This window comes from Nansenia antarctica (assembly GCF_963989245.1).
Source record: "Nansenia antarctica genome assembly, chromosome: 1".
Lineage (NCBI taxonomy): Eukaryota > Metazoa > Chordata > Actinopteri > Argentiniformes > Microstomatidae > Nansenia > Nansenia antarctica.
In genome coordinates, this window is record NC_137674.1 from 93,447,132 (window position 1) to 93,459,417 (window position 12,286).

Here is a 12,286-nt window from a genome sequence, read left to right on the forward strand (position 1 = left end):
AGATAGATAGATAGATAGATAGAGGATAGATAGATAGAGGATAGATAGATAGATAGATCGATAGATAGAGGATAGATAGATAGATAGATAGATAGATAGATAGATAGATAGATAGATAGATGTGAAAGGTGTAAAAAGGGTACAGTGGGGGAAATAAGTATCTAACATATCAACATTTTGTCCGGCGGCTGAGTTTTGTTAGTGTGTTCAATACTTTTTTCCTGTTTCATTCCACTTTATTACACATAACTTTATTTACATAATGGACTTTAATGTTTAGATTTTTTGTCTGGATTGTTTGAGGTAATACCAAAGTCTGGTGCAAATTTCACTTGACTAGGCTCATTGGAAATACATTTACTGGACAAAATATTGATGTGTTCAATACTTATTTCCCCCATTGTATGTGTATCAGCTTGCATCGAAGATGCAACAGCAAGCACACTTGCTTGCTACAGCAAGCACACTAATAAATATATATGTACAATAACAATAGTGTTGCTTGCTATAGCAAGCACACTAAACATAATAATATATGAGCAATAACAATAGTGTTTCTTGCTTACAGCAAGCACACTAAATATAGATGTACAATAACAATAGTGTTGCCTGCTTACAGCAGGCAGGGCTGGCCCAAGGCATAAACAGACTAAGCGGTCGCTTAGGGCCACGACCACTAGAGGGGGCCACACTTTTGAAAAATAAATCAATACATTTGAGGACTGATGTTGGATGGTGGTGAAAGGATGGACAGCTATAATGTCCACTGTAGCCTGTTGTTTTGTTGTTAACATAGTTAACAATTTTGTAGTGTTCATTTTATTTATTTGGAATATTTTGCACTCTTTTCACAAAATTGGTCTATAACCAAGTGGCCAAAAAAAAAAAACTTGCACCCAGTTTCTGCACCATCTCTCATGTGAAGAATAGTGGTAGCTGCATCAAGTTATGGGTATATTTGTCACTGGCAGGAACTGAGGAGTTTGTCAGGATCAAGAGAAAATTATAAAATTTGCTGAGTTGGTAGTGACATCCTAAACTATAGTGTGTAATTGATTCCTATGCAAATCAGAGGCTCTATAAAAACCAAGATATTGATTCCAAAATTACATTAACTATTATCCATGCATTAAGATGAACTCAATTAAACTTACTGAGTGATTTGTTGATGACATGTTTGCTTTTTAGCTAATTCTAAGTGTGTCATAACAAAGGGTGTGAAGACTTATGCACATGAGGTATTTCTGTGTTTAAATTTTAAGAAATTTGCAGAAATTTCTAAAAACTTGTTTTCACTTTGTCATTATGGGGTATTATGTGTGGATTGATACCAATTTTTATTTATTTAATCACATTTAATAAATTGAGTCTATAACACAACAAAATGTGGAAAGAATTAAGGGGTGTGTTGACTTTCTATTAGTGTTGTTCCGATACCGATACTAGTATCGGCATGGCCACCGATACGCACAAAAATGCTGGTATCGGTATCGGCGAGTACTAACAAATAATAACACCCGATACCAAACTCTTGTTCAAACGCAGCACGTTGCGTTTTTCTCAGCTTGTCTGCTATAGTAGCCTGACACAGCCTTCCTAACACAGACATGCCCAGACATGCCCAGGCATGCTCCTCTGCTGGAACGCTATTGGCCCAGAGCAGCTGCTCTCAACCAATGGCGTGGCAGCTTTTCACTATCGCGGAAAAACAAACACGCATTGCACTACTACTACGACTGTTTTATATCTTAAAGTTATTTTGTTGGTTAATGTTCACTTGCTGTTGCACTACTACTACGACTGTTTTATATCTTAAAGTTATTTTGTTTGTAATTGTTTACTTGCTGTTGCACTACTACTACGACTGTTTTATATCTTAAATGGATATTGCAATGATTGGCATCTGTGAGAGCCACATTTCAGGTTTTATAAGGGGTTGATTTTCTTGTCACCATACCAGGTAGACAATAAAAAAAAGTTCAATAGCATTCACTCTCTGTTGGTATTTTTTCCTGTTTTACAAAGGTTTTGAGCAGTGCCAGACTAAGTGTTAGCAATAATTTTACATCGAGGTGAATATGCGGCTCAAAAAACATGTTTTTTTGTTTTGTTTTTTCAAACGCCGTGGTATCGGATCGGTACTCGGTATCGGCAAGTACTGCATGGTCAGGTATCGGTATCGGTATCGGGATCCAAAAATGGTATCGGAACAACACTACTTTCTATAGCCACTGTATATGTTCATATAGTGTGTGTGTGTATGTTCATCTACCCCCCCCCCCCACACACACACACACACACACACACACATACATTGATTAACGTAAGCACACTAAAAAGAACAAAATCTTATGTACTACTACAAATGCATGTATTGATGCAGGCTACATCAGTATCACATTTTCACACCGTCAATACCTTGATTCCTGCGGCGTCTGTTCTGTGCCAACAAGTCTTTTCCTTTTCTCAGCAACTCTTGCCTTGTCTTTTCAAGTTGCTTTCTCTCCTCTTTTGCCAACGTGATCTCCTCTACCAGTTCATCTTCTGGGGAAACATACACATGCCCTTTGACCTTCATTTACAGGGTACAGGAATCTTGAGGTTAATTTCAATACCTTTCTAAGACTTTTTAAAGACATTGTCAATATTTTTCCAGACCTCACCGCCACTTCGAGCTGTAACCATTTACATCAGTGACACCTTTAACTTAACAGTTTTAGTTTGCAATAGACTAGACCACTATCATACAACAGAATTTCCAGTTCATCTTTGTTTTTTAATAAAACTAATAAATTCACGAACTTTTACTAAAAGTTTTTAGGACTCAAACTCTTTGGACAGAGTCTAATTCAGAAAAAAATCATGCTAAGACTTTTTAATACTTATTAAGGGTCTTGATTTTCCCAAAATTGATTTATCAAATTTTTATACTTTTCAAGACACCGCGGATACCCTGATTTAAGAACAAACGGGCAACTATGATATTTTGATAACCAATAGGATACAACTGAAAAGCCATCTTACTGCTTGTTTGAAAGACTGGGGTAGCAGATGTATGTGTCGTCCGGGTAGAGGTTGGAGGTGGGGAGGTGTACTGGGCAGGCGTAGACAATACATCTGGATGTTCAGAGACCTTCCAAGAACATTCAAAATACCTTGATTATTTACATCTTTAAAATAAAAAAAACTATCTTCAAATGGACAGATACTCTTGACCAGTGTCCTCAACTATGACCTTACTCTTTTGATTGAACCCACTTGGTGACTGTGGAATTCAGTGCAGTAACAAAGCCACACAAGGTATTTACAAGGAGCTGGTCATTTACAATTATACAAGACTTCCTGCTTGCTCAAGAGGGTTCAAATAAAACAGTCACAATCAATAGACTGCTTATAAATCCCTTGCAGAACTCTAATAGCCTGTAATATGGAACATGTGAGCATGTAAAAATGCGAAATACATTTGTGAGTATTCTAGAAGCTCTTACCTCTTTGTTGGGTTTGTTTCTGATGCACTTCAGTGTCTGAGCAGCTTTAGATTTCCTAAACCTGCAAAGACAAAGATATTATCACAAAAAAAGGTTAAATAAACATTTAAATAAATGTGACATAGGCCTAATAAATATTACCTAGAAGATGCAGTACCAGTGACCAGAGTAAAAAAAAGTGGTGTCTGCCCTCATTACATCAAAACGGCATTTCTCAGTTAATAATGAAGATATGAAATGTACCGTAATTTCACTCTGTTGCTCATGACCTAATCTTCTTGCTCATAAGCAGATTACCTGTGTTGGGTGAGAGAGAACCCACACTCCTGATCATCTAGTGACTCAGGGACTCCTGAATCTCTAGCTCGGTTTCTCTTATATCGCTGTTTCTTCTTTACACTGGTTTCACCTCTAGATGGGAACTCCTTCAACAGGACTGAATCAGCTTCTAAGTGTTGAAAATAAACTGTAGTCACTTACAACTCTGTCCAGTAAAACATGCAATAAATGCACAATAAGTGTCATGCAATAAATAAACAATAAATGGCAAAATGGCAGTTTTGTGCAGTTCATTTTTAATACTTAGCTCAGATTGACCTCACCACTTTTGAGGTAAGAACACGTGAACTATCCCTTTAACTCTCACCTCTAGCCTCTATGTCGTCCCTAGGCTGGGACTCCCCCTGGACTTGGGTCTGGCTCAGGAGTGGGTCATCCTCAGGCCACCCAGGCTTCTGGGAAGTGAGCGGCTCCTCCTCATTCTCCTCTGAGCTATAGCTCTCCTCCTCCTCCTCCTCCTCCTCCTCTTCCTCTTCTTCTGAGGGGCTGGGTGAAAGAGGGGGCTGCTGGAGACCCGGGGGGATCTGGGGCAGTTTAATAGGCTCTTTTGTCCTGGCTGGCACACAGCGCGTCTGCTTGGGAGGGTAGTATGTCTGGGTGTCAGTGGAGTAACTGTGGGTGTCTGGGGTGAGGGACTGTGAGCAAACACTGCTGTCGTTCTCCACCATATGCAACAGGTAGAGCTCTGGCTGAGGAGCCTGGGGAATGGAAATGAGTGTATTTGATTATATTTAATGTAGTTCAATGGTAATAGAAGTTGAGGAACTGAAGTGGACTGCACATACATATGGTGGAGCAAAGGACTTCACTTTCAGATCCCTTTCTTGTTTGGTTTTGACCTGTAACAATATATGGGTGGAGGAAAGAAGTCTGGTTAAAAGGTATTATGTGTGTGTTCCATACACATGAATGCTCAAACCTGTACACACCCTTTGTTTTTGGACACTTTTAAGACACTACAGTACTGTATTGTCAGTGTAGTTCCACATTGGCTGTTGGTTAAACAATCAAATGAAATACAGCCTACAAGCTATCACTTCCCTGAGCAATACCTGCTATACTCACCAATGCCAAACTCCGCCCCACACATTTTAGGAATGAAAGCTTGTCAATACTCCTCTCTTCTCCAAGGAGAATGCCAAGCTCACCTCTAAGAGTTTGAAGAGTTATGTCAGGATATACCCTGGGATGAAAAAGTTTACAAACCATGTATAGTGAAGAGGAATTTCTGACACGACATGTCACACTTGTTTAGGCTGACAGTGACACTTGAAATAATTGTACAATCTTAACATCAATGTAAAGATTATGTAAAGTAATGTAAAGATACTCACTATAACTACATTTAAGTAGTGCATATGTTCTCTCACCTGACAAATCCTGCAGATATGAAGCTGTCTATGGCGTCAACAGGTACTTTATTGAGTTTGGGGTTCCACTGTTCATCTGGTACATACAGCACATGGAGCTCTACAAACTAATATGTTTAACAATATCCCACCATCAAACAGGTTTCTTTCTTCTTATTTTCTTAATAACACCATTAAAACTCCACACACAATCCATGGGTTAACAGTCAGTCTATGATAAGACAAGACAAATAAGACAAATAATAATAAGAAAAACATTAATACGAAGAATAAACATAACATAATAATTAAGAATGATACCCAAGTCTCATACCTTGCTACTTGTGGGCCGTCTTTCCCTTGGATATCTTTTAGACTCGCATGAGTCCATTTTCAACTGACCTAAGCAATATGATGAAGAAACAACCCATTTGTCACCAGCATCAAAATATTTCCATGATAAATGCAGAGGTCACTCAAGGATATGTTTAACCATGAACGACCAGTTACACATAAGTAGTGGACGTGCGTTGCTTGTCTCGGGAAAGGGTGGAGGAGTGGACTGCTAAGTAACAATCTTGTGTAATCAAACACAGCCCAGCCAACCAGAGACGTTTCTTTATGAGGCTACAACTGTGGTTGCTCTGGTGCTGATGCGAGACACGAATAGTTGTGCAAGCGCTTCTATTGTGGCGCTTATCTATTGCCTATCAATTACTTGCTCAGAAAGCTCGAGTCGAGATAGAAATCAGGGTAAATATTTGAATAGGTCTGACTCAATAGTCGATTTATTAAAAACCCGGTTTTCTTCATTGGGTATATGGTTTTGGGGAAATAATGTCTCCTTAAACAGGAGACCTAATGAAAGCACATGCTTCACCTGCAATACTAAACATTCGCTTTGTACACCGTAATGCTCTAGTGTAGATCTGCAATACAAGACGTTGACGGCTCAAGACCACTAGATGACACTCTGGAAGCGATGACAAATTGTGTGAAATGAAATGTCGCATTACAGTGCCCGAGCATCGTTCACGTTCAGCCACCAGATGTCGCAATTGTAATAGAAAGTGTGTAGGCTACACTTCCATTTAAACCGGAAACGTGGAAAAACCAACATCCATTCTTCACCGATTCTTCATATTCAAGTTGTTTTTTTATTAGTATAACAATTATTTATAATAGCATTGATCATCAACTTCTCATTGTTATCAAAAGAATGTCTGGCCCATCCATCATAGCCATGAAGAAAGTCGTTCTTCAACTGCGTTTTGAAGCCAGTATCAACAGAGTGAAGGTGGGTTCAGGCAACAAGTAGGGCGTGGATACTAGACTCGCTAGATCTAGCACTTAATAGTTTGGTTTTATGCCTGGAGTGTAGTTTCTCTCTAGTATTCAAACCTTTATGAAGTCGCGCATCATACTTGCTCAATTACCCGTACCGAAGAGAGTCTGTGACGATAAGAATGAACATTGTTATCATTAGTTAAATGTGACTGCTCCGAATGTAATGATATCTTCCACAATTCTATCATAAATACTCGCAAGTTTGGTTTCTGATTAAACGACTTTATTTTTATTAATATGGAATCATAAGTTGAAGTTCCCATAAGAAATATCACATCAATTGTCGTACAGCTGTTATTTTTCATTGTGGAAAATAATAGTACATCACAGCAACTGTATCATATTATTATCCATCGCACATCATTTTCAACGCTCTCAGATACATTCTAATGGAGAGTCTACTAATTAAGTTAATCAACGACAAACAATGAGTATAAGGAGCATATTAAAACTGAAATATTCACAATGACATTGAATTGTCTCCAGGTGTCCCAGGCTGCAGCGGACTTGCAACAGTTTTGCATTCAGAATGCCCACCATGATCCTCTGCTCACGGGAGTGTCCTCCAGCACAAACCCCTTCAGACCTCAGAAAGTCTGCTCATTCCTATAGTTGCCATTCACTTGTGAGTTGCATATCTTTGAGTTTAGAGAGTATTCCCAACCCCAAATGTATGTCTTAGAAAATTAATAACCACTTGTTTTGAATGTTTTTTGTAGGTCTCTAATACCCTGGTTTTCTAACTGTGAGGGACTTCACTGAGCACATCTAGACGAGGTCTTGAGACTGAACCATAGACTGAGAAGCTATTTGAAGCAGAGGACCAGGAATACTTCTGCTGAGAGCCACGTTTACCATTTTTGTATTATCCCTTTTTTAACATTAAATCTTCCATCTCAAGGTTCCCCCTAAAGATGTTGTACATCTTAAGGCGGTGCAGGAGTAACACATGAGTGCCTTTACAATACTATGTTTTTGTATTGTATTAAACAATAAATGACTAACATTTCAGACTACAGTATGTACATGTTTTAATTTAATAACAAATACAATTGACAGATCTGCTAATGTGTGTTCCACAAGTTGTCATATTTGCACAATATAGCCTTGAGTTTCATACATCCTACATACAACATGTTTTATTTCCATGTTTGTTTAGAACTCTGGATGCTACAGTAAACTGATAAGATACAAAATCAGTGATCTGAAAATGAAAAATGTATGGTTATTAGGCTCTAGGGTTCAAATGTGGACAATAAGTTTTAAAATGCAAAATCCAACACACAGCAAGTTAACATCAAAAGACATTTGCCTGGCCAACAAAGTCAGCTTGAAGTAACCACTGCAATGTATGCCCTTGACATAATGTGACACTCACACTGCTATGCGTAGTACATGTCTAATGTTCGATGCACAATAACATCCATATTTTTCCCTCAAAGGTTGAATTTCCTTCTGTTGCCGTCCATTTCATGCCGCTGAAAAGTTAAAAAGCAACATTAGTAACTATTCAATTGCCCTATGACCCCCCTACAGTGAAAACACAAGCAACAACAACTTAGAAGTTGACATTGAAGGGAAAGTACAGATCTCCCCATTGCAACTATTTATGTAAATTAACTTATTAATCGGATGTACAGTAAGTTTCCTATGTACGCTTTTACTGTGTGATGTTATTTTATCTTTTTAGGAAGCCTTTTTATAACTGGCGAGGGACTATGGATGAAAATTTGCCTTCTGGCTAAATCTGGCGTATTTACATTTTTGAATGTTCATTAATATGCATTTGTCCCTTAACAAATAAAATAAACATAAACTTACATTCATGATAATAATGTTATATAAACGTTTCTACAGTTTGAGTTACAGGTACTGCCATCACCCGAATCCCAACAAAGAAGTGAAAGACTCACCTTGTGAACCCACTCATACTCTCCAAACTTGGAGTCAAAGGTGCCTTTTTGTAAGGATCTGAGCTTTAGGGTGAAGCGTGGGCCTAGCTCTTGAATGCCAACCCTCTTCTCATTCTTGAAAATGTATCTTAAGAAAGGGTAAGGAAAGTGGTACAATTTCACCAATCCATCTTTGGGATTTAATTGTAATAGGACAATTTATCTACAATAATCTAAAGGTAGAGAGTAGCAAAGGCCCTGTACTAAACTTCCAAGGATTAGTAATAAGGATATTCACCTGTGGAATCTGAAAAAGATGAAATCTCTCTGGTTGTGGAAAGTGGCGACCTGGCGACCCACAAACTGTGGGTCGTGGGGGAAGAGGGCAGCAAACAGGCGTCCGATGCTGTGACCCAGGCGAGTGGTGAAGTTGTTCAAGATCACTTCTGGGGAGTGTTCTGTCGGTTCCTTCCCTCGTCTCTGCAAGATGGGACAAAGCACATCTTATTTCAATACTTCACAATTCAGTTACTTTACAGGTACATACATCATCACGGGGGACTGAATTTATATTTTATGGTCCATTAATTGTAATTCTACTGAAATGTTTATTCGACTAGTATGATGTGTTGCATTGATTGTATGTCTGTGAATTCAGTTTTCTTGCTATGTTGAGTGTAAATTCTCATCCATGTAACTGCACGCTCAATGACATTGACACAGAAAAAGTATTAAATGGATTGCCTTCATCTCCTTGCGCAGACGGACACTGCTGATTTTGAAGTGTGCTGTGGGCCCATCAGGGAGGTGACAGAGAACCATACCGTCTGAGTTTCGGGGTGAAGGAAACTGAACAGAAAATACAACTACAAAGAACGTTTCACTTGACATATAGTATTACCATTTAAACCAACCTGAGGCAGAATACTGACTATAAATAAGGCTACATTGCACATTAATGTCAAGACTGACTTGAGCACATGCAATGAGGAGACCAAACAATAGCATATATCTGAATGTCCTGAAGCAGCAATTCTCCTATACAGCAACAACACACAGGTGCAATCAAAGGATACTGGGCACCTTGCGATCTTCATTGATGACCATGAGGTATGTAAAACCTCTGGCTATGCACTGTGGGATGACTTTCTTCAGCGCCAACCCTCTTCTGTAGTACACATGTGCATCTGGTATCATTGTGGCCAATTGCCCACAGAACCTCACTGTCCTCTGAAAGACACACAGGAGAACACCAGACAGTTGCAATTAAAATGTTATGACTACTTTATATGTGAATGAAAATATACAATTTCTCCACATTAGAAATGACGTGATTGTAAGTCAGAGAATGTTAAGTGACAACTGATCAGCCATATACAATCAACACATCTACAGTCCAGTGTGAGAGTCAAGTGTTAAGACACCTGCCAAAAGCTCCAGGGGATTTGGTCTTTACTTGCTATTAAATTACTTTGCAAGAACATTTGGTAAGATTGATGCCTGTCAAAAGTGAGAACCACTCGATTAACCATCAAGAGTTAGTGAAAGAAGGACTTTATTACAAGCTGCGTTTTGGCTGGATGATTTGTTACTTTGAAACATGTCTCCGATTCGATTCGATCTGTCCATATGACTGCATAAAGGAGGATGTTATCCGGCTATGGTTCTGACCTGTGATCTAAATGAACACAGAAGTAGTCTAAAGGTCCTGCACTCACCCCTCTCGGTCTGTCTGATGTGGTGATGAGGACTTTGGGGTTGGTCAACCGGTTGAAGTAGGCAGAGAATTCATCAGTTCCCTCGTCAAAGGCTACCTGCATTAGAGAGTATCAGCATCAACAAGTATCAACACGCAATACTGATCTACTGCTGGGAAGACTGAGAAGACCTGTAACAGCTCTGCAGACACACATTACCTCTTCATCTCCAGGGTCAACTGTTGTTTCATCGTATACCCTCTGGTTTTCTATCGTCTTTGGGACTTCTTTAGGAGGAGCCTATATTTGGAAAAGGTGAAGAGAGAGTTGTTAGGACACCAAAAAAACATGTAATAAAGTCTATAGCCTTCTACTTCCATAGGGCTTAAGCAACAGATACAGTTGACTGACAACTTGTGGTGCCATATTCAGTTGGCTTAGGGCTGTGCAGAAGGAGCATTCATCCAACTCACCTTGTCACCCAAAGCATCTCTTTCTTTTTTCTTTTTCTTCTTCAATACCTGCTTTTGCTGAAAGATGAATTCACAATGTAAGTCACATGATTGTACTAAAACAATAATCTTAACTGGCATGATTTTTCCCCATAATAGACTCATGCTATTTTAAAAAGGAGGATTTTAACAGACAACCATTACGAACTACTGCCTATTATATGCATATTTATGAATCCTAAACGTCCTTACCTTTCGTTTCTCTAGCTTAACTTTCATGAACATGACGTGCCTGCGTTGTCTATTTTTGATTTCAGACACACTAAATGTGGGTGGAAACACCACATCTGCTGCAGTATCAACACATTCTGGCTCCGTTTTCTCAACCATTTCAACCACGTTTTCGACACCATTTTCCTTTGGAGGTGCAGTCGCTTTCTTTTGCTTCTTTGGATTCTTTTTCATGTTTTTAATGGGCTTTTTAATGGGCTTTTTAGGCTTCTGTTTAGGATCCATGTTGTCAACTGGCTCTTCCCCCATGTTTCCCCTCACGTGTAGCGTTCACTCAGTTCCTCAGTCCCGAGTAACAGGAAGTGACGTTGATCCGAAAAACAACCTCTGCTCTTTTGCCACCTAGTGGCGAGGAGGAATCGACGTCTGATGGGGAGTTCACTAGGGCAGGGGTCGGCAACCTGCGGCCTCGGATCCGCATACAGCTCTTTTGCCCATCTCCTCCAGTGGCTCCCTGTTGCTTTGACCACAAAGGATATGGAAATGACGGTTATTTTTTATTTTACATCATTGTTGAAATTGATTCTTACATTCTCCAATTGTAAAAATGTGTAGCATGCGTCAAGGCGTAGGCCTACGTTAACCACCCGGCACCTTTTCTTATTATTTTTGTAGAATGTCAATAGAATTAGATTCTGATGTTATTTTATTATATATATATTTTAGGTCAAGTTTGCCCCTCAAAGTTATTTAAGAGGTAATTTGTGGGTCAAATCCAGTGTTTCTGGTGCGTCATCGCAGATTCTACCCCCCAAAACGTATTTCTCATTATAGGCTGTACATGTTGCATGAGTTTGATATCTCATCATTTGACGTTTAGTCCTCAAGGTTACTAAACAAATCAGTAAGGATTATATTCAGGAACAATAAAAAGAAATATATGAGATGACAAAATGCTATATGCCGCAGTGTGCATTTATTGATCAAAATACAAGGATTGTTAAGGTTGTAAGGACCTAGAAGCAGAAGGCTAGAGGACCTAGAAGCAGAATGCTAGAGGACCTAGAAGCAGAAGGCTAGAGGACCTAGAAGCAGAAGGCTAGAGGACCTAGAAGCAGAACGCTGGAGGACCTAGAAGCAGAAGGCTAGAGGACCTAGAAGCAGAAGGCTAGAGGACCTAGAAGCAGAAGGCTAGAGGACCTAGAAGCAGAACGCTGGAGGACCTAGAAGCAGAAGGCTAGAGGACCTAGAAGCAGAACGCTGGAGGACCTAGAAGCAGAACGCTAGAGGACCTAGCAGCAGATTGCTAGAGGACCTAGAAGCAGAAGGCTAGAGGACCTAGAAGCAGAAGGCTAGAGGACCTAGAAGCAGAAGGCTAGAGGACCTAGAAGCAGAACGCTGGAGGACCTAGAAGCAGAAGGCTAGAGGACCTAGAAGCAGAAGCCTAGAGGACCTAGAAGCAGAAGGCTAGAGGACCTAGAAGCAGAAGGC

General features: G+C 39.6%; 3 protein-coding genes across 4 annotated transcripts in view; 1 reads left to right on the plus strand and 2 right to left on the minus strand.

The window, feature by feature from the left end:
* The window catches only part of spata1 (spermatogenesis associated 1), a gene marked incomplete at both ends in the record, with an annotated part of 8,858 nt that extends 3,291 nt beyond the window's left edge, over positions 1–5,567 (minus strand). Inside the window, 8 exons of the mRNA XM_080527466.1 lie at positions 2,419–2,572; positions 3,489–3,549; positions 3,786–3,936; positions 4,135–4,525; positions 4,613–4,666; positions 4,893–5,010; positions 5,198–5,304; positions 5,511–5,567. Of these exons, the coding sequence (XP_080383592.1) occupies positions 2,419–2,572; positions 3,489–3,549; positions 3,786–3,936; positions 4,135–4,525; positions 4,613–4,666; positions 4,893–5,010; positions 5,198–5,304; positions 5,511–5,567 (1,093 nt within the window). The remainder of the gene's footprint in view (positions 1–2,418; positions 2,573–3,488; positions 3,550–3,785; positions 3,937–4,134; positions 4,526–4,612; positions 4,667–4,892; positions 5,011–5,197; positions 5,305–5,510) is intronic.
* rpf1 (ribosome production factor 1 homolog) overlaps positions 1–11,106 on the minus strand; it is a 288,578-nt gene extending 277,472 nt beyond the window's left edge. The window contains exons 1-9 of one of the 2 annotated variants that reach the window (XR_013937758.1): positions 10,817–11,106; positions 10,586–10,642; positions 10,332–10,412; positions 10,134–10,229; positions 9,492–9,645; positions 9,160–9,242; positions 8,714–8,895; positions 8,437–8,563; positions 7,658–8,001 (exon numbers count right to left, since the gene is read on the minus strand). Coding sequence is in view for 1 of the 2 variants with exons in the window: in XM_080544097.1 (XP_080400223.1) it covers positions 7,960–8,001; positions 8,437–8,563; positions 8,714–8,895; positions 9,160–9,242; positions 9,492–9,645; positions 10,134–10,229; positions 10,332–10,412; positions 10,586–10,642; positions 10,817–11,104 (1,110 nt within the window). In the remaining variant the exon portion in view is untranslated. Of the gene's footprint in view, positions 1–7,553; positions 8,002–8,436; positions 8,564–8,713; positions 8,896–9,159; positions 9,243–9,491; positions 9,646–10,133; positions 10,230–10,331; positions 10,413–10,585; positions 10,643–10,816 lie in introns of those variants that run through there. The other variant, XM_080544097.1, reaches the window with a different exon arrangement.
* LOC308169497 (guanine nucleotide-binding protein G(I)/G(S)/G(O) subunit gamma-5-like) lies at positions 6,335–7,528 on the plus strand. The gene is made up of 3 exons (XM_080544179.1): positions 6,335–6,473; positions 7,010–7,148; positions 7,243–7,528. The coding sequence occupies exons 1-2, from the start codon at positions 6,396–6,398 to the stop codon at positions 7,133–7,135; spliced, it is 204 nt and encodes a 67-aa protein (XP_080400305.1). The 5' UTR covers positions 6,335–6,395; the 3' UTR covers positions 7,136–7,148; positions 7,243–7,528.
* Positions 11,107–12,286: the final 1,180 nt, after the last annotated feature.

Bases quoted from the DNA above. Each gene is read 5' to 3' on its own strand.
- LOC308169497 (XM_080544179.1), top strand. From the start codon at position 6,396: ATGTCTGGCCCATCCATCATAGCCATGAAGAAAGTCGTTCTTCAACTG. The intron at 6,474-7,009 runs GTGGGTTCAGGC...AATTGTCTCCAG, and splicing joins CCAGTATCAACAGAGTGAAG to GTGTCCCAGGCTGCAGCGGA.